The sequence below is a fragment of the Pollicipes pollicipes genome, unplaced genomic scaffold (genome assembly GCF_011947565.3).
Source record: "Pollicipes pollicipes isolate AB1234 unplaced genomic scaffold, Ppol_2.1 Scaffold_3447;HRSCAF=4054_pilon_pilon_pilon, whole genome shotgun sequence".
Taxonomy (NCBI): Eukaryota; Metazoa; Arthropoda; class Thecostraca; order Pollicipedomorpha; family Pollicipedidae; genus Pollicipes; species Pollicipes pollicipes.
The window spans coordinates 12,884,390-12,906,520 of NW_023596297.1; the positions used below are offsets into that span (position 1 = coordinate 12,884,390).

Genomic DNA, 22,131 nt, shown 5'->3' on the forward strand with positions numbered 1-22,131 from the left:
CTCCGCCAACGCAAAATATGTAGCGCTTCCTGAAAAGTCGCATGGAAGCCGACCATTCTCACGACCTACCGGCTGTGATGGGTGACGAGAAAATATCCAGAACTCGCCAGGGGCGGGCGGGGATGAGAAGAGAATGGGCCCGGATGCAAAGTGTTACTCTTGAAAGTAAGTCTTATCAGTGCTGCAAAAACGGAGGCCTAATTTAGTGGAATATTCCTTCTGCAAACAAACAGCATCTTTGGTGCTCTGAATACCCTACCACACGACTTATTTTGAACTAGCGGTAACGTGCCAGTGGTCTTCATGTGAAACCTACCGTGACCCTGCGGTGATGTCACCGTCCCCGTTGTTGTGGAGCAGGGATGGGCAGAGGGGCGGGGAGCAAACACAGCGTGGGTGCCGGCCGGTCGCCGCCGAGGGCCTACCGCTGTGGAGAGGGGGGGAGGGGGAGGGCAGACAACGCGGGTGCCGGCCGGTCACCGCCGAGGGCCTACGGCTGTGGAGCGGGGGGAGGGGGAGGGCAGACAGCGCGGGTGCCGGCCGGTCGCCGCCGGGGTCTGCCGCTGCGCGCGACGCGGCCTCGACGTCGACCGGCGACGAGCGCGGCTCACACACCGGCCAGCACGTGCGCGGACGTCGCAGGAGCGGGCCAGACCACCAGGGGACCACCAGTTGCAGCCCGTCGTCCGACCCACCCTCCCGGCACAGGTGGGTGTTGCCCCCACGGACCGCCTGAAGCGCCCCGGAGGGTCGAGGTGGGGTAGGTGCCTGCAGCGTGGCATGTTCTGCCATCATTGCTTGGCCTAGACCCACAGACCGTCGTAGGTCACGTTTGAATGCTTTTACTGATCTGTGGCGGGGAGCCGTAGGAACACAAGTCCCCCCCTTCCCCGCTGGCCATTTCACATCAGTTTGAGCAATTTGTCGGCCACCCGTTTGGCCCTCACTTGTGTGCGGCGGCCTATGTCGATTTTATACAACTGCGTTTGATTTTTTACAGATGCATCCCAACGCTTACAGGCTAGAGCTTATGTCCGGGTGACGTTTGGTTTTTGGCATCCATGTAACGTGATTTTGCGTCCTACAACTTCTGAATTTTCTTATACATCGGATTCACACAGAATGTTAAGAGCTGAGTTGTCTTCATTCTCGGCGGGCTTTTCCAGGAATTATTTTGGCAGGCAAGATGAAGAACGACAATGCTTCCGAAAAAAGCCGTGCAGACCACTTGGTCAGGGTCGTCTTAGTGACTGTTTCCGTAACACATGTCGTCGGCTACAATCTTTCAGAAGCGTATGGTAACAATGCGATGGCCGAGGCGGTGCTAAGGGGGGGGGGGGGGGACTGGAGGCAATAGTATCATTTTGTCCGCTTCAAATATTTGGGGGGCTCCTTTTTCCAAACTGAAGGTATCGTACTTACCCGTAGATTACCAAAATACGGGTCTAGGACGCTGCCATGAGTGGATTAGAGAGAAATAAATTGGGCTAAGAAAATCCTTTTTTCGTTACGGACGCGGCCCGCTCATAGGATCATTAGACCCGTCTTTTTGAAACACGACGCTACTTTCATGAAAAAGAGAGCCCAAGCTTCGGATAAGTAGACCCAATGCTATGTTAATGATGTCTGTTTGCTGGCTGGGGAACGTTACAAACTCCCTCCGTTACGAAGAAGGAGGCCCGTGTTCTGGATCAGGAGGCACTCTCTGACCATGACCATTCTGATATGATATGGTCCATTTCTGGAATGCATCACATGACCGCGGTTCCGAAACAGGGTGCCTTGTTTCGGGATAATGGGACCCCTTAGCTAGGTATGGAGGCTCTCTTCATGAACCGGAAACATCCTGTTCTGGATAAGGAGGCCTCTCTATGCATCAGTAGGCCGTTTTCTGGAACAGGCTGCCCTGTTCAAGGATATCGCCTCGCCCCGAGGGCAGGCTGAGCGATATGAGCTGAGATAACTTATTATGCAACACCTCTACGTCCGTTCCAGGAACTCTGCTCCGACAATGTGACAAGTGTTTCACCATTGCATTCCATGCATACATGAAAAGAGTCAACTGGGCAGGAACAACCATTGTGTTCGTCAAATTTCATTCATCCATTCATTCTTTCATTCATTCATACGTCCATTCAATCATTTAATTTTTCAGTCATTCATTGAGACGTCTAATTGACATGGATTGGAAGACATCTCTGTGTTTAGTTCCAAGGGTTAAAGACATCCAAGACGCAACGCGTGAATCCCACTGGACAGCGGCCGAGATTTGCGGTCCTAATACGGGCTTTTATCACAATGCCTCGCTGTCAGAAAATGTGTGAACTTCGGCGGCATGGTATCCATTCTCTCAGTCTCGGGTGGCAAAGCTATTCAGGCTCCTGGAAGTGATTTCCGCACGGTGATGTGCAGCAGTCATTAGATCGTGTCTGGTGCTTCACCAGCAGACGGGAGGTGGCTGCCATGTTTTTGCCTGTTCGAGGCGAGATTCCCGGAACACTCGGGATCAAGGCCACTGAACGACACCGTGGGTACGTGAATGCTTTACCTTTCCGGTATTAGTGAGCGAGCTCAACCAACCATCAGCCTTGCCCGTTTGTTTGGAGGGCAACATGTCTAATGAGCATAGCCATGGTTCGGTTTTCCATCGAGTGCTGTTGTAGTAGTAGGTTTACGTATGATGCTCGTATGTGAGCTTAGCAGCTTCGATGGCATGTCGGCTCTTGGTTGGTTTGGGAGGCGATTCTTAAGCTACCCCTCCACGTTTTACAACCGTGGGTGTAAGGGAGAGCGGAAGCAAGTCGTGCGGCTTAATAGCAACACACGGCCTGAATAACGCAACGAAAACGATGCGGCAGCCAAGCCGGAGAAACAAGGGTGCCCGGATGGTTAGGGCGGTCGTATCGCAGCCTGGCAATTGTAGGGTAAGCCATAGTGACAATGCCCGTGTTGGACGGGGTCACAGGACAGTGGACGTGAAAATCTCGCATGGGACGAATTATTCACACAGCAGAAGATCGCACTCAAAGGTTTACTGAAAAAGGTGCAAAATTTGTATGTGCAAAATACCGCGAAGATCAGGGAAGGGAGGGAAGATTGCTATCAACAAAGAGAGTGCGGCAAAAGATCGTAGGACACTGGGCGCATGCAAAGTACTTATCAGGAGTACTTTGCATGCATACTTTGCATGCGCATTGCACGTAATTGCCGAAACCTGGCAAACATCTTGATCACTTATTTTGTAAAAAAACGCACAACAGCAACGACAACAGGGAGCAGATTTTGATGTATGCATGTTTCCTTTAGCTTCACAACGCATACGGATTAGTTGCTTTATTTCTATGGGTTTTGATTTACCTGATGGTCAGTTCGATTATAATCGGAATAAGATCTTTCAACTCACAACACTGAAAAGCAAGATCTCAATGCTCTCTTTGCTTATGTCGCGTAATCAAATCCAGCATACGACCCCTCCTAGTTTCGTGACTGCACAATTTACTTGTTACAAACCCGCGTGTATCCCCAGACCTTCTGACCTTGTTCTGCGGTTGGGAGAATGGTTCCAGAACGGCGGTATCAGCCTAAGGTCGCCTACTTGCCTCCAGCTGCACTTCCGCCGTCGTTGACCTCCGGTCACCCACGCTTTCCGTCCTGTGCCCTTGACAGTGGGGATGGAGAGGCACAGTGCTGCAGTGCTGCTTCGTTTTCTTCCCGAGTCATCGGACCTTACTAAATTGTACTTAAGAATCGAAGTTATACGCTACTTTTCTCGCATGGGATATTTATCTTGTGCGAGCTTTTAACACCAAATCCTTTCTCCAGTATGATCTTCTGTTTACGACTTCATCCAACACGATATGTTCCCACTAGGACCTTTATCCCGTTCAACACATCCTACCCTCTTATCCTCTTTCTTGCTTCATCCTGAATCCCCGTGACGCCCGCTTGTCCGGGTCAGGCTGCATGCACCAGCCACGAGTGGGCCGAGAAGCTCCTTGGAGGAGACCCCGACCGGACGCCCAGCGCATACCCTACGGAGGGTCCCTGCGCGGGCGAAGGTAGGCGGGTGGCCCTCCTGGCTCATGTAGTCCTACCCCACCGTTATCTAGTCTCCTTCATCCCATAGCCTTAAAATTATCAATACTGGTCGGAAGAGCTTTAAGCCAAATAACCAAATCACCCAACCTATTCATTATGAATTCCGCACAATCCGTTGTCACACGAGCTCTATTCAGACGATCCTACACCATTTTGGCACCACGATCTGTATGCCGTAACATCTTTACCTTACATAATATTTTGCCACGTAGTGCAGCCTTTTTCTCGGTTGCAGCCTCTTGGCTTCGCTTCGAGACATATCCCTGCAAAGCCCAGTCTCAACGGGGCTTTGCGGGGATGCAGAATGAAAGTGAAGTTCAACAAGGCGACGCATATTCCGTGTGTGAAAATGAGAGGTTGCTGCTTTGTAAGTGCATCGTGAACCGGCCAAGGAATATCGTAGCTGCAGTGGTGTTGTGTTCATTGCTGAGTAAAGTCGTGCTGCCTCCTGTGGCTTATGTGAAGTGGATTAAGCCATTGTCTAAGCTCATGAACATCGTCATCATTGTTGATGATCTCGTTCACGCGGTGGATAGTCTGGACCCAGTCATTTAAATACATATAAGCAAGCACGATGCGCAATACGAGCACGTACAAACCATGAAGCCAACCCACAATTTGTTTAGTCTCGGGGTTCGGCCACCGGCCTTCGCGGCGTACGGGCTAGGCGTAATCGACACACAAAGTACGCAGCCCGCGAGAAGCTGCTGAGAGACATCCGCCGGCGTGGCGTTTGAGCAGCTACAGAAGGCTATCCTAGCCTGCCGCTACACGCAGGGGCGGGCCCAGAGGCACCGAATCTTTATTCTTAAGGGGTACGAAATTCCACGGGCTTAACAACGCCCTACCTCCCAACACGATGCAATGCTGGATAGGCGCTTTTGGGCGGTGCGGGCATCAAAACCTTCATTGCAGTGCACCGTAGTCTTCCTGTTCAGGAGAGACCAAAGCCAGGAGAACTATTTAGAGAGCCGGACACCATCATGTTAAAAGGAAGCCAAAATCCAGGGAAACGGCAATTTAAAAGTTCTGGACTGGTCCGTTTGGCGAAAGGGCACCAAAAGTCTACTTTTCGGGGCATCGTGTCCTTATTTTCCAGACGCGCTATAGAGGGTCCCAAAACCTTCGCTTTGAAACGACATCTTCCAGTGGACACTTCAACGTCCGTGCCTCTCCACTGACGAAATCTTGGATCAGCCCGTCCGGCGAAGGGCACAGATCCATCATTTCGGTGGATCATAACCTTTATTTCCAAGAGACACCCGATTCAGGAGGCACGGCAACGACCCTAAAAGCTTTCTTTTCAACATACAACTAATTCCAGGCGCCGCCGCAAGATTTGTGCATCCCCACTGATGAAATCCTGGATGGGGTTTATCCTGTGACCTGGCACCAAAACTTTAATTTCGAGACACCATAACATAAATTCCCTGGAGGCATCAAATACCCGCGGGCCATTGAGAGGGCTCCGAAACTATTATTTTCAAGGAGCACCACAATATTCTCATCTTTTACCCTGGCAAAATCCTAGTCGGTCCATTAAGCTTGGGAGCACCAAAACCTTCTGTTTACGAGGCTCGGGGCAGTCATAATTTGTATTTTAAAGAAGTGCTCAATCCCAATAGGACCCACAAATGACCCCGAAGCATTCCTTCTAAAGTGACGACATATTGTAGGGAGCATCCCAACTCTTTCTTTTCACGAACAGTCAGATTGCAAAGACGCCACCATCAGGGGCCCACATGGATGTGTTGGGGGGGGGGGGGGAATACGTCCCCCACCTTTTTAGGTATTTAGGTCCCGAGGGGCCGAGGCAGTGCAAAGGCTGTGCTGCACTCGTTCCTTGTTCGTCTATACCAGCGACCAAATGTGAGCAAAGGCGATCTATCACTATCTGACGTTTCCATGTTACCATGAAGTTTCACGCGTGGTATTATCCTTACAACCACTGCACTTCGACTCGCAGGGTATCGATAGGGCAGTGGTTACGCTGCGCGCCCGGAAAACCGGAAGTTTGGAATTTGCTCTCCCGCGGTGCCCGCTCTTCCTGCCAGGGCGAGAGGCAGGCGGGACGCCATATAGCCTCAGCAGCTGAGGGCGTCGTGAACCCCAATGACAAAAACCTCTGCACACAGGCCCGATGTGCTTTCATCTGAGGTGACGTCAATGTGGCGTAATCTAATGACGCCAAGAGTTCCGTTACATAACGCTCGCGGGGGGAACGTCTTTCAGACGCGTCCCTGATGAGGGTGTGATTCCCCTTTGTCGTCTGGCCCCAAATTGAAGTAGAGCACGACAAAGTAACGACAGAAATACTTGTGTCTATGAAATCCAACGATGTGTGTCTGGGGTTCTTGAGCTCAACTAGCGACCTGCCACGTCAGGTCAACCTTAATGCTTTGGAAGCATAATCCTGCCAAAATGCAGCTTTCTGGTACACAGAACAGTGTGCTTCATGCCAAGGCATAAATGCGTGTTCTGAATTAAACTCACTACAATGCCTACTATCTCAGGACACACCTGTGCTTGGTGCAGTGGTGAGCTTATGGAGCGGCGTGCGTGTTGTCTTTAGCTTTATGCAGAATCTCGCTGAACTTTCGTGCCGCGCTGCCACTACGCCCGCACGCGTCCCTATTTCTCCGTCTGTAAATGATTGACCGCAAACGCTGCACTTGCCTGCTTTTCTCTTTGCGGAAACAGTGGCGTAAAAAAGTCAATCACGATAATAAATGGTTTGATTATATCTACTCCCTGCACGTTGCGAAAACATGCTTTGAGATGTAACGTTTGCTAAAATGGCATGCATTTACATTCCTAAACATTTAAGTCATCAACATCCTTTGACCTTGAAAAGCTAATTCGCCCCAAGTGACTTGGGTGCTTGCAAACTGTCATCTTATATCGACTGCATGCCCAAGGAGCAGCGAATGCAGCACCAGTTGTCCAGCACGGGCCAGTCTCAGACGATTATATGATATTTAGCATAGATCGTCACACTCGCGGCACATTCGAAGTGACAAGGGCCCGTAAACGAGGTGTAGTTACCAAGCGATTTGTTTAGTCTGCGCGAGCCACTGCGTGACGTCACTGGGCGTTACTTCGTCGGCAGCCCGCAATGGGCACTTAACAGGCGACTGAGATCTCATCCGCCGAACGCCTAGGGAATTAAGCTACATCCCGCGGTTTTAACGGACATAATATTGTGCCGCATGACGCGTGACCTCCAGCAACATCACGGGCGTCGCGGTCACGGCTTCTGCCACCGTCAATGCTGCCATCGCCGTCGGCGACGAGGCAGATGCCGTCGCTGCTGCTTCTGCTGCTGCTGCTGCTGTTGCGCTGCCGCCGCTCTGCGGCGGGACTTTCACGAGCGGTCGCAGGGGCTGGAGATACCGGCGGTTGTCCCAGTACAAGCACCCGCTGGGCAGGCGTATCCAGCATCTTCACCGCCTGCCGACGCCGACGCTTCTGACCCCCCCCCCCCCCCCCTCGGCCCCGACCGGTCCCACAGGCCTGTGTTGGGGTCCTGCACAAGGGCACGCTGCCCGGTACGAAGGCACCCGAGTGAGCCGGCGCTTCCGTCGCAGCACTCGGCTCTGACCGGACCGGAACCCTGCTGCCGTCAGGTTGCATGCATCCACCTCAACGGCTCAGAAATCGGAGAGAAATGATCTCCGCAGGACTCGTGCTTTATTTGGGGCGCGATACCACCACTTTCTATTTACAGGCGCACATTGTATTTCCAACGGATATCAAACGTCATACAATGCATGCGAACTGGAAGCTTTTACGCCCAGGGCAAAACTACGGTGACAAATATTCATGACGGTTGGTCCGCAATATTTCCGACACCTGGCCCATCTGACACATTTGCGAGCGTTCTGAAACTCACTTCAGCGCAGTGTCAGGACTACGCTGCCATGTGACTGCTCGGTCGGCCACCAGAACGTGTGGCCGTGGCCGATGCCGATGCCAGCACTGTATCCAAATCTGTTATGTTCATACCATTGGCACTTCAAAAATCCTTGCTACCATTCAAACGCACAGATTTTGCCCTTGACATACCTTGCCACCAAGCGTATTTTGATAACTGTCATGCATACCAGTTTAGAGGATAAACGTGCCCCTTATCACTAGGCTGGTGCGAATGTCGACAGATGCGCACAAAGAAGTGTAAGTTGAAAACGGCCTCAGCAAGTTGAATTTTAATGTCACTGTGAACTGCAGGCAATCCTAGATGATTATTTGCTGTTCTCCTCTGTTGGTAGCTGGTATGCTAGTGCCCAACATACACTCATCCCCACATGATACAGTAACTCCGCTTAAACCATCTGTCTCCAGTCCCTTACTCCTAGATGATACGGCCAAACCCATCTCTAGGAATCGCCATTCGCCCCTAGTGTCCCAGTTAACTTCTTTTGCATGCATTTCGATCTGTTCTCATCATCGTTATGTATATACATTATTTTTCGAAGAATCCTGTTGGCCCTGAGCATTGCAAATAATTTGGACTTCATCGATGAAGCATATCTGACCCAAGCTCTTGCCCTTTCGCGGCAATGATATTTAGTGTTGTTATCATGCTAACATTTCCTTCGAATGTCCATTTAGACTAGCACTGCTCATGTGAAGGACTTCCAAGCAAGAGCGTGGTGAACAACAGCATTCATATTAATCTTCTCAGACAATTTTATGAAACATTAAGGGGCGCCAAACGAGAGCAGAAGAAGTTAATTTTCCGCGTCGTTGCCTCATCGATGCATTCATATTTGCTTTGACTGGAGATGTATGTGGGTTGCCACCTAATGCCTTTGAGAATGAATGGATATTGCATTCCCGAGATAAGCAAGACCCGTTCTCCATCAAGATCCGTTCTCCATCATCGCCAAAGTGCACTGTCTTGCTAGTCGCGCTCATTAATCATTCCACGTCAGCGAATCTAAGCAGAAAAAATGGACCGCGGAGGGATGTGGCTGTAAGACTGACTTACCCTGGTGCCCTCAGACACGTTGACTTAGGACCCAGTTGAATGTTCCTGGCTCAGGGAAGGGGTGGTTTGCTGCTCGAACAGGCAAATAGGTGACCGCAATTGCAACTGGCCTATTCAGGCTTTGAGCGCAATCTTACTTCCTGTACATTCATTTTTGCGAGGTTTTTACCCACCAAATGATGCGGTGCTGTCGTGCTTTTTGCAGAGACCATCCCTAACAAACTACCGAAAACTTGCCAATCAACAAACCCGAATTAAACTCAACATCACAGACAGACCCTTTTAATTCAACTGCGCCCATATTTTGTCGCATCTAAATGTTACATTCATATGCTTGTTATAAAGAAGATGCACTTTTCATCGCGAAATTCGATGGATGTCATAGGGTCATCGGCTTGCGCAGAAGACACTACTTTCACGTCACCGTCGTTGGTCCCTGTCGCCCGTGATGACAGAAGACACTACTTTCACGTCACCGTCGTTGGTCCGTGCCGCCCGTGATGACAGAAGACACTATGTTCACGTCACCGTCGTTGGTCCGTGTCGCCCGTGATGACAGAAGACACTATTTTCACGTCACCGTCGTCAGTCCGTGTCGTCCGTGATGACAGAAGACACTACTTTCACGTCACCGTCGTCGGTCCGTGTCGTCCGTGATGACAGAAGACACTACTTTCACGTCACCGTCGTCGGTCCGTGTCGTCCGTGGTGACGAATTGCCACTCCCAATTCCATTTCATGTTGGAATTTTTAATTCAATTTCAATTTCATTTCATTTCATTCCAATTGCCAAATTGCCGATGCCATTTCAATTCACAGAGGCGCCTAGCAGCAAAGGGGCGTCTCAGCTACCTAGCTCATTATTCATGTCGGTCATCATTTGTAAATATTACATCCTGCTCATTATTTACATTTTATTCGCCCATTATTCATAGATCATTATTCGTCGCTAGTTTCACTCAACGTCACAGAGGCGCTCTTATAAGCAGCGCTCATTTATTGCTGTCAATGTCAGTTCAAGTCACATCGGCGCCCAGTTGCAAAGTGGCGTCGTACATACGTCGCGAAGTCTACTGAGCTATGACTTAGTGGCGCGGATCAGAGGTACGAAGAAGGCGCCTAGCTGGTGTCGTGAGGGAGGTCTGCTTGATAAGAAAGATGAGCTCTTTTACAAAAGGACGCCTTTTCCGTCAAATCTGCGGGGGCCCACCAATGCGGGCGCATAGTTATCCCACTCGTTTAAAGGGGCGCTCTTTGTTGAGAACAGGGAGAGGGATCACATGCCTCTTCTTAGCGCGTCACTGGCCATTTGCACTGGGTCGGCATACAGTCATCAGATTTATCTTTCATTGTTACACAAGCACGCGGGGTTTAAGTTTCCACGAGATAACGAAACCAACAAAGTTTCCAGAAATGATATCCAGCTCGTTGAACCTAAGGCCCTTTGGTGTGTTTCCCATGCCCGAGATGGAAAATGTTCAGTTTATAACCTTGGTATGATGCGAAAGCGTCTCTGTGCCACATCGTGAAAATATTTCATCCATTTACACCAGAACGCTGACACTGAAACTGAAAACGCACACCGTAACAATACGCCCTCAATCGCGCGTAAGAATTCATCGCAGCGGTCACCCCCCTGTCTCCGCCCGCCATCTTATCTGGCTTTGGGCGTGTAATGACCGGCTTGACATCCACAAACACCCCTCGGGACGGGCGCGCTCCGCGATCGGCGCGCTGGCAGTGGCGCCTCTCGATTACACTGCCTCGTTCGGGGCGCACTTACTGGCCGACCATCGCATCCAGGGCAGCGTTAACGCGGTAGCGTATGGCGCGCTGTAGCCCCCGTCCGCCGCAGGACAAGACGCGACGGCATGGACCGCGTGCCCGCATCCTCAACGGCAAATTGCTCCAGGCCAGCGAGCCTCTGAGCCTGTCATTTTCCCCATAAGCCAAATAATTTGTCAGCCTCTATTGCGTACCGTGATGTAGTGCCCCATTCTTATGTGAGCAGGAAAGGCATTGACATACTTTTTTTCAACACTGTATGTTTGGATTTCTTATGCCGACAATAAGTGACCCTTATTATACTAGGAGGTGCTGATTAAATGATGTTTTCAAGCAATCGTTGACTATTTTGATAAAACGTTCAGTAAATATTGTCCTTGAGCTTCATGACCGATGCTTGCTTGATAACGTCGTTTGAGGAGAACGTTCCACATTTCAAGATATTGAGGAAGTATGAGGCACCATGGAAATAGGTCATACAGATGGATGACTTGTAGTTATTGGTGTGTTCTTAAGCGAAAGAGACTGTCCTAAATAACACAGTTTCATCGTTTAGGAAAATATTCCTCAATCCATTATCGTTTGATCACGTCATGAAATGTTTTTTATGACGTCTGAAACGCAACCAGACTGTTCACGCCAGAAATGCCACTGCAGCGAACACTGAAATGCCACTTACTCAAAGCACTTCAAGTCGCTGCGAGGTGGCTTGATCATTTATGCTCGCGTGATAAGCCCCAGGATCGTTATGTACCCATGATCTGGCCCTGTTCCTGATAATCTTGTATATTTGTTAGTGATGTTCTATTTTTCACTTCCATTCGTTTTCTCGGTTACGGTGCTATTTTAAAGTTATTCGATTCCCAGTAACATGTCCGTTAGAACAAGTGAGACCGCCCAATAGTCGGTGTTATGCATCACAAAACGCAATTAGTAATCAAGCAACCACTTCCTCCATAATTTTTCTCGCTTCGTCCTGTCGCGACGCACACTTTTCGGGGACAGGCTGCATGCGCCAGCCACGAGTGAGCCGAGAGGCCCACTGGTGGGCCCCTTCCGAGCGTCAAGCACACATCCCGCTGGGAGGTCCCTGCGCGGGCAAAATCGCGGTGGATGGGTCCCCAGGTGCATGTGGTCCTACCCCACCGTTTTCCATTCTTTTTTTCATTCCATAGCCCTGAAATGACCATTACTGGCCGAAATAACTCTAACACAAGTGATTGGAACTTGACGAGCGTGTCACAGTGTTGGTTGATTATTCTTGTGACTGGCTCAGTTAGCAATAAAAATACTATCGGCAGGAGGTTTGCTGATTTCTCGAACATGGTGCCGAAAGCTAATAACTTTAGATCATTTCAACGATTTCAGGAACTTCTCCAGACTGCGTGAGTTGTGAAGTACATTTGCGAGAAACATCATGTTCATAGATAAGACAGTAGTTTTGGCCTTATTCGTCCTATGCAAAGCAGGTGAGCATATATCTCCATTATATCTCCATAATATTTATGTCTTCATTCTCCTGGTTTCCCAGGAGAAATAGGGCTATTGCTGCAGCCTTAACTTCTCCAGATGTTTTGTTTGCCCTGATTGATCCCTTAAATTTACGTCAGGTTTTTATCATGCTCGAGATTGCAAGATGAAGAGAAACGAAGATCTGTGCAGTAAAGTAAGTCTGATTTCAGGTCTAGAAACGTCACTACATGGTTTGCTCATGATGCAATACAGGACATTTTCTGTCTCACTTTGATGCAAAAGTTGAGGACGCCTTGTGGCCACGAAGCTCGCAGCTATGGTGCCGACATTTCCAGGCAGCCTAGGAGATTTCATAAAGAGGTGAACTGCAGGCAAAGTGTGGCTGACAAGAAATCTTAAGTAAGTTGAAGGGATTCCGAGAGAAGATGAGCCTGATTTGAGTGTAATTTCAAATATGAAGAAAGAGTTGGGAGATTGGTTCAGTGATCCGAACCGCATCCATTGTCAGTTGGAAGTGCAAATTGAGTCTGTAACTGAGATGCCGGAGGACCTTCAGAGGACTGGTATTTCCAGATTCTGTCACTTCTGTGATTATCAACCTTTCAGAGGTCCAGTTCGAAGCAGCGCTTGTCTGTGTATCTCCTTGTCGGGCTGGACTAGTACTGGCAGCTGCTGAAGGATGGGATAATTTGTACCTCAGTTGGCTTGGTAGCCCAGGAGACGGTTTTTGGGTGGATTGCCTAGGGAATAGTAGCCGGTAATATGGCCCATTCCTCTTGTCAATTCCTCTTGCTGCATGATGTGTCGGATCGGGTCTCGCGCAACTTGTGGGACTTGGAGGTTGTTGATGTTCCGGACGAGGATGATGGCCAGCACTCTTGTTCTTATAGATTTCAACTCTTCAGTTTGTAAGAAAACGGTCGCTGTGAGGTAGCACTTCCGTAGAAGGAAGATGGTCCTGATTTGAAGGACAATCGTGGATCTACAGAGGCAAGATTATTCGGGCTCTCGCGGAAGTTTGATAAAACCCTCAGCTCAGAGATAGGTATGATGCCGGGCTGCAGGAATTGGAACAGGCTGGAGCGATCGAAGAAGTTCCCAGCGGTAAGATGGACAGCCCGTAACCTGCCTTCCACCAACCTCACCGTCCCGTACCTAAGACAATCACAAGCACCAAGGTGCGTCCTGTTTTCGACGCGTCAGCAGCGAGCCCCACTGAGGTATCATTAAAGGATTGTTTGGATGTGGGCCCACGCATGTTTCTGAGCCCTGTTTAGATCCTCTTGTGATTCAGGCGCAGGGGATTTACCCTGACTGCAGAATTGCCAAGGCGTTTCCGCTGGTCCAACTGCAGAGGGAGGATAACGATGTTCATCGGCTCATGTTGTGGCAAGACGGAAGGATTCATCCCACGCGGTTCATGCGGGTAACATATGGTATGTGCAATAGTAGTTTCCGTCTTTCCGCGACCATTCGCCACCTATTTGTCGCAGTACACACCGTCTCCGCCGATTGCGGATCTGTCGGATAACTTCTATGTAGATGACCATGTGTCTAGTGATGACACTGATAGTGACGCACGTGCTGAGCTGAGGGAGGCGCAAGCGGTAATATTGGAGGCAGGAATGACTTTCACAAGATGTTCGTCAAACAGCCCTGCCGTGTTCGATAACGTGCATGGCGTGACGTCAGCGGAAGGCAGATCCATGAAGATCCTGAGAATTTGCTGAACTCCTGATCATGGCGCGCTTTCTTTTGATGCCGTTGACTTGTCTACGGATAGCATCCCCACAGAGCGGGTGGTGCTTAGTTTCATAAAGAGGCTGTATGATCCCCTCGGCTTCATCACGCAGTTTGTCATCGTGGCCAGGCAGCTATTCCAGATTTGGCAGTTCGGCCTGACATGGGACGAACCACTGCCGGAAGACATGAGCGCGAACCTTTTCTCAGTGGCTCAGAGAGCTGGACCCGCTCAAGGGGCTCCAGATCCCACGATGCTTCCCGACAGATCCTGGGACGGCGGGGAGGGGGTCGGGCTGCACGCCTTTGGGGACGCCCCCCTGAGAGGTTACGGCACGTCAGCATATCTGCGCGCCATGCTGCCTGATAGTTCCTCTTCCACCTCTCTTGCTATGGCTGAAGGCCGGGTGGCTACAGTGAAAAGCCACTCTCCAGGCTCGAGGGAAGGAAAGCCTGATGGCAGTGCGGCAGACCTCAGACCGCAGAGAGGACCTTGTGGACCTGACGACCCGCAGTGCGCCAGCAGGACCTGATGAACTCCATGGAGTGACTGAAAGGTCCCGACTGGCTGTCATCTGGTGCGGGCTGGCCTCCGCCGGTGGCTCTTAGCGACGGATCTGAGCGGAAACCTATTCAATGTATGTGCCACCATGTCTATGTTACGGGAGTGGATCACACCGGCGCGGTGTTTTGTGTTGACTTTCCGGACAATAAACTGAACATCAGCTTGCTCACCTGCGCAGTCACGCGCGCGGTCCACCATGAATTGGTCGATTCTTTATATCAGGAACAGTTCATGCTGGCATTGCAGCGGCTCGCCGCAATGAGAAGCACGCCGTCAGTCATATATTTACATAACGCGAAAACGTTTTTGAGTCCTACGTGCTGCTGCAAAACTTCTTTGGACATTAAGCCGTCCGCTGGAGGCTGATCGTGCCCCGGTCACCGATGGGGGCGGGCTTCAGCAAGACGCTCGGAACGCGCTGCTTCACTCGGGCCGAGTTAGAAACGTTCCTCTTTGAGATCAAAGCAGTGTGTCAATTCCCGCCTGTTGGCCTTTATTGGTGTTACGGTAGACCGTGCAAACCCGCTTACACCGAGCCGTTTTCTGATTGGCCGTGGTGCAGGATTCCAGGCAAAGGTCGCTAAGGATCCGGAAGCTATGTCCACTAGAGTGCTGCATGAAAGAGCCAGAGCTTGTGAAAGACGGTTGGATAGGTTTTAGTCGGTGTGGGCAACGGAGTACCTCCAAAACCTGCCACCGTCAGTGATTGTCCAATCAAAATTTTCCGCCGTATGTAACCCGGTATTCATTGCCGGCAACTAGAAACAAAGTTTTTTAATCGTTTTGTTCTGTAACATTTAGTACCAATGGCTGTTGGTGGCAACTGAATGGAATCATCGCGAGGTGTTTGAACAAGGAAAATCTCCTTTCGCGGCAGGCTCGTGGTGGCTTCGGTAGGCCTCGTGCATGAGGAGAACACTGCAAGGATGAATTTTGTGACTGGGGTGGTCACTAAATCGCACCCAGGCAGGGACCGTATAGTCAAGTTGGCGGAGGGCCGTACGAACAAAGGTCTCCGCACACGTGCGATTAAACGCCTCCATCATTTAGATTTGGGGCCTGATCCTTCGACTCCTCATCTTTAAACGGGGGCATTTGTACGACGTTGGTCCCTGTTTCCCTACTGCTATGACGCCATTGACTAGTGTGTGAGGTAGTGAAACTGAATGGCGTCGCGTTTGCAAATAGTTATGCCCATTTATTACTTACGAGTAGTTGCGTGATATCATTTGTGTTCGAAGCAGTTCCTATTCCCCAGGTGGGAATAGCTCGAGTTTTTGCAATGTTGAGGCGCCGACATTGCAGTTTAGTCTTATCTCAGAGCTCGTAACGAATTCGTCGTGACATTGCAACTGCCAATGTGAGTTACTTTGTATTACTATGTTGTTGTTAATTTATTCGATGATTATTGAAACGAAAACATGTCATAATTTTAGTGAGAATTTTGTATGTTTTTATGCCCAACGTACCGTTCTCTTTCGTCACTAAGCTGGCGGGCTGGTTACCATAGTGGCGGTACGGTGTTGGTTGGCTTTCCCCGTGATTGGCTAAATTGATGATCAAAATATTGGCGGGAAGAAGTTTGCTGATTTCTCGAACATATTGTTTTACCCTGAACACTTTATAACCGATGAGTAGGTAGAATCCGTGTGACGTTTTTATGCCGTCATGCATCTCTGATTGACTTTAAAGCAGGCGGCGCGAAATAGTCTGCGCTTACGAAACTGCATGGAATAATCTGAGGTCTTCACGTAATAGTTTGTAGTAAGCGTGTGTTCAGCTCAGAAGAGAAATGATTTGAAGTCTTGAAAACGGCATGTGTCGACGGCGGAAAAGGACTTTGAGACTTTTTTCTTGCATACTTCCTTTTTTGTTTTTGTTTCTGAAACAAACACAACATTGTCATCCAGTGACGTAAGTACGCTGGCATACGGAGCCAGAATACAGCACATCTAGAAGTGACAGCAAAGTTATCGTCCTATATCACTTGTTCTGAATTAACACATCGAATACTAAATTATCACAGTGCATCTTGACCTAAGTAAATGCACACATAAGATAATACGCTAAGTAAATACAGCTCTCTTACCAAAGTTGCTCCTACTATCGCCGTTGAAGAAACAAGCGGCTTCCAGCGGCGCACGTCAAACCTCGTGCCACTCGCCACGTCATCTGACCCCGAAGCAAAGGGGCTCGCTAACTACACTAACCGCCGCGCAGCGAGACAGCGCCATGTGCCGGTAGTCCTAGTCGCTGCACCATCCATCGTCCCTGTTCGGATGCCATCTACGGAGCACGCAGACGCAATCGTTGTGCACGCAACATCACTGGAAGTTGCAGTGAATGATCTTGCAAATGACTGTCTTATGTCAAGACCCCATACCAATTGGGAGCAGTCCCGTTAACCAGTGCCTTTTGGTATACTAAAGGTTGATTATTGCCAACATCACGCCAACCCATAACCCCGTTTTTGTTATGGCTCAGTCACTTTCCCTTATAAAGGCGGCTCATCGCCCGATGGTCGGCATAACAAAGTCACCCGCGTATGCAGACGCATCAGTTAGACGTGCAAAGGTAAGTATGAGGTATAAGAGTGGGCGTTTTTGATAAAGCCTCCATCTATGTCCGACTTAACCGCACTCGTGACCAGCCTTCGGGGATGCTTTTTAAAGAGATGAGTTGCAATTTATGACTACGAATGTGCCTGAGAAAATTGGGAAAGCGTACACAAGCTCCATGCCAGCAGAGCAAATAAGCCCCCTTAGATTGGACATGTCGCCTGCTTTTGAAAATGTACTGCGTGCTGCTCGCCATAACAGGAAGCTTAAAGGCCTTTCGAGCGGAACGAAATTGAAAAAAAAACAAAAAAAAATCGCCGCCGACTTTGCGCGGGGCCATGTTTTCTAGGCACCGCGCGCTTCACATGATCCACCTGACTAACACCCCCGCTCTGGCCCAGTTCCAGAAGTCATGCAGGTGTCGCTGATCTGCGGCCTGGTCCTGGTCATTGCCTGCCTGTTGGTGACGCCGAGCGCCCGTTCGGTGACCAACATAGGCTGCAGGCCGGAGCACCTGGAATATGTTCCCACGCGCACCAAGAAGCTCTGCACCAAGATTCTGGCGCTGCGGGAGGTGCAGCGTGCCATGGAGGGGTACCTCGGCGACGAAAGTGAGTCGCCGACGAGTGCACTCGCTGCTTCCTCCGCTGGCGATCATGTTGTGTTGTCCGCCGTGCTTTGCGCTTGTTGAGATAGTCAAGCACGCGTCCGCTTTTGTCAACGTTCATATGGACATTGGAATATTTTAAAAAATAAAGTTTTAAGTGACGGACTTCCGCGAACTGGGTCCTAGGATATAATTATATCCCGGTCATTTGACGCTTGCTGTGTTGCATTTTTCCTCTTACATCTAAATTGCGTTCGCTAAATGGAGCCTCTCCGTTTAAAGAAGGTATGCATTCGTTGGTAGATGGCGTTTCCAAATTTTGGACATGTTTCAGGGCGGAGATAATGGTGTATAGTTTTGGGAAAGCAACAAATCACCATCTATTAAAATAATGATAACAAGAGCTGATTTCAAGTTGTTTGGAATAGTTCCATTCTTTGATGGATAAGTTTGTAAGATGACTTTGATAAATAATGGAGGGATGTCTTTTGTCGTGTTAACAGATGTGCAATCTTCTGAAGCCTATTTTTCCACTTTTGTCTCTTTTCCGACTAATTGGCTGGGGCATGAATATCTAATTATTATTGTCAGGCTCAAGAGGAGTTTGACACCCTAAAAGTTAGTTTTGCCGGTAGAGGTACGCATCTTGAGGGGCGGGTCTCAACCAATGTTGCAAAGTTATGTACTTTAATTTGCTCTCAACCGCTCGGATTGGTGCGTGCAAGAAATACCATTTCGCCAGCAGCGTAAAACTTGCGCTAGAATGCGAGGCGGTGTCGGGGCCTTTCAAATATCAGCCTCGTGACGGGCTGCTGGTCCAGCGAACTGATGAAGCCAGTTGAACGTTAAGTAAATCAGTGCGGCTCACAGCCTTGGTCTTTCTTTTTGAGCTCCAAGTTTATCCGATGTAACTCCCGCATGTTGTCCATTTTCAGAACCACGTGAGCTTTCTAGCATCACGTGAAGCGATAAGTCGTCATGGTTTTTCGTTACTGAGAAATTTGCGATGGGCTTTACAGGTGTCACTCCCCCTTCAATGCGCCACACTCTCAGCTCTGCATTCCATGTTTAGTAGTCAACACTGTCACATTCCTTGGTGTCGTTTACAGTGCGAGGCGAGCTCGGCCTGAGCGACAACGGAGCTAAGCGACAAGACGTGGACCACGTGTTCCTGCGGTTCGGCAGAGCCTATCTGTAGTCCACCGCGGGAGAGCGGCGTGGGCTGCGTGTGCCCCCGCCTGAAGACCGATCCAGAGTGGCCGAGGGATTTACAGCAGGGTACGCCGGACACCCACGCAAAGTCACTGGGCGTCGCGGAGGCAGACTCCCACAGGAATAACACATGCAGAGCAGCTGCCATGTTGACTGCAGGAAGCCATCGGGTAGCTGGAAGCCTCTCCTTCCGGGACTTCTGGGAAATCTGATGATGTCTCCTGACTGAAGCCAAGTGGTGTGTTGGAAACGTGCGAACACTCCGCAGCCTGTAATGCGCTGATATGAAAATATGGTATGTTCAGTTTATTTATTGACTGTGCTGTCAGATTACAGCTTTGTAACCAGCCTTGTTACCCCGGCGCGATACTAAGTATGTCCGAGAAGCAGCAACAAAAACAATGCTAGGCATTTGCAGACAGCTGCACCATGGATTTGTGACACTTAACTCACGGATTTGCATAAGTGGGTTACGCTTAAAGGAAACGTTTCTTATTTGAAGATATCGAAGCAATTAACTTTTAGATCCTGAAGATTGCAGACTTCAGATTTTAAAATAACCTCAATGATAACTCTTGCTGTACTTTTAAGTGAAAAAGACTGCTATGGCTCACACAATTTGTCAACGTGATCAATATTTTCCTGAATGCGTCATTGTTTGATTGCGTCATGGAACTTTCGTATGACAATACTCACTTGTAGTTATTCAACCCCCGAAAGATGGCAGCATGGGCTGGAACAGTTCAATGAGTCAAATATCGTTATATGCTCATGTGTCGGATCTTTCTCGTGGCATTCTTGCATATTTATCCGGAAGTTCACGATGTTTACTTCTACTCTCGTCCGCAGCTATAGCAATATTCTTGAGTTCTTTGGTTGCGAGCACTTTTCCGCAATTACTAGTAAGAGCATATAACTTACTGTCTCCTTTGGGTCAAAACGTAATTTGTGTGGGAATGTTGCATGGCTTACATGACATTGGTTGAGAGCCAATTTACGGCCGTTAGTTCTGGAAATCATGCTCACGAACACCAGATATGAATGACTCGGTGATTCTATTTTTCTTGACCTTGAGCACAGCATGGCCAGTGGAGTCTCTGGATTTGAATGAGCTTATTATCGTGTCATTGGCGTATTGGTGACATTGAAGTAGTCCGCACAAAATGGTGTGCATATCGCCGCGGTCTTCAAGGTCAGGAACCAGAGGGGTTTACGTCTTCAAAAGCGCATGGCCGTGAACTGCATTCAGTAACCTTCAATGTGACTATTTCAGTTAAAAATACTACACAAAATTGGAAAACTTCCTTTAAGTCTCTCCGAATAAAAATACCTATTCCGTGGGGCTGGCCTCTCTGAGCTTTTTGGAGGAGCTTGGAAGTATTCTGTGCGTTTCTAGCATTTGACGACATACTCAGCTGCTGAGGCCATGTGGCTCCGCCTGCCTCTCACCCTGACTGAAGGGGCGGGCACCGCGGGGAACCGAACCCCGTACTTCTGGTTGCCCAGATGCACAGTGGTTCACGCAGGCGCGTCAATCACTTACACTATCGGCACCCTTGAAAGTCTTCGAACGGATTGTTCAAAGTGACGTGGGCCTGATAAAAATATATTGTATCTTTGCATTTGATTCGATGGCATGTTAAATCCAAGTTGAAGAATGACTTCATTTGAAATTTGCTTGCATTATTACTGCTCCTACCTCGCTCCTGTCGCTGTTCCCTTGTTATATTTAGTTAGGTATGCGGAATACATCTTTTGACCCCAGTTTAAGTACAACTTTCCAAAATATTCTTCGAAACATTTTTCAAACATCCTTCCTGCTCGGTGCAATGACAGTGTTGTAACGCAATGCGATTCTGTAAATTCAAGACTGTGTTTTTTCAAGATATGTTAATAAAAGAGACATTCTTTGAGAGTTACGATGCAACCTCATCCCAAACCACCCATGATGTGAAAAGACAGAGCCCCGTCGACGTAACGTGACGCTGCGGGCTTCTGACCAGGCGTAATCTTCGCGATTTGTCCACACGGAATGCTAATCCATGCGCCGGTGTCCGAAAATAAACCACTACATCGCATATATTGGCTTGCCTTGATTCATACGTTCGCAATTAATTTCTCATTGTACGCAATATCATACACGTTAAGATCATGACACGGGCAAAGCTCCCCTAAGGGGAGCTGTCGTGCAGCCAATACGGTTTGGCACAAGCCCAGCTAGGAAGCTTGTCGTATAGATGGTGGCTATCCCTGTTCCGACGCACCAACTCCTCAGATTAATGTGGTGAAACGCACGCGATCAGCGCCAGCCGGTTCACCGCCTGGCAACGTGGTCTGCCAGCCCGGCGTGGCACCGTCCCAGCCGTCGCGGGGTCCGGCATGACACCGTCCCAGCCACCACGGGGTCCGGCATGACACCGTCCCAGCCGCCGTGGGATCCGGCGTGACACCATCCCAGCCGCTGCCGGGACCGACACCCATCAGCTTCAGCCTGGGGCCTTCGGCGAGAGTCAGCGGCTGCTGTTACGGAGAGCTCACACAGCCGTGAGCCGTCACGGCGAAACACGCCAGCCGGGGAGGGCGACCACACAAGCCCAAGTGTCTGAACATGCAGACGTCCTCGCGTCTGACGTTGCTGCCCACAATGGGAATCCAGATCGGTAAGCTGGGGGCGAGTCTTTCACATTTGTATGGTTTTGGGCTGTGATAGCCGTTTTGAAGATCATGCAGCGCAGTTCACAGGTCTGTACATTTTATGATTTAAAATATGTTGGCTCTTGAGCTTGATGCTCATGAACGTATACTAATTAATTGCAAAGTCTAGTTAAAGGTTGCACATGCATGCATGACGTCATAGAAACATTACACGAGTACCGCGATCTCAATGGTTATGTGGTACTCAGAGCCAAGGCAATATGAATGTAGAATTATTCCTGTCCGACGTTTTTTCAGAACAAAACGTGATATCCATCCGCACCAGATGTCATTCAACCCATGCGGCTATTTTTTATGCGCTGTATGTGAGCCTGGGACACGCAAGTTTCGTGCTACATGATGCAGGAATATGGGCAGTGATACTAGTTATGACAGAAATAAGACTCAA

At 49.4% G+C, this 22,131-nt stretch overlaps 1 protein-coding gene across 1 annotated transcript; it reads left to right on the forward strand.

Annotated features, from left to right (window-relative positions):
- The first annotated feature begins 627 nt into the window (after positions 1 to 627).
- LOC119091861 (myosuppressin) lies at positions 628 to 21,042 on the forward strand. The gene is made up of 3 exons (XM_037214765.1): positions 628 to 708; positions 17,611 to 17,820; positions 18,926 to 21,042. The coding sequence occupies exons 2-3, from the start codon at positions 17,622 to 17,624 to the stop codon at positions 19,012 to 19,014; spliced, it is 288 nt and encodes a 95-aa protein (XP_037070660.1). The 5' UTR covers positions 628 to 708; positions 17,611 to 17,621; the 3' UTR covers positions 19,015 to 21,042.
- The last annotated feature ends 1,089 nt before the right edge of the window (positions 21,043 to 22,131 follow it).

Bases quoted from the DNA above. Each gene is read 5' to 3' on its own strand.
- LOC119091861 (XM_037214765.1), top strand. From the start codon at position 17,622: ATGCAGGTGTCGCTGATCTGCGGCCTGGTCCTGGTCATTGCCTGCCTG. The intron at 17,821-18,925 runs GTGAGTCGCCGA...TGTCGTTTACAG, and splicing joins GGGGTACCTCGGCGACGAAA to TGCGAGGCGAGCTCGGCCTG.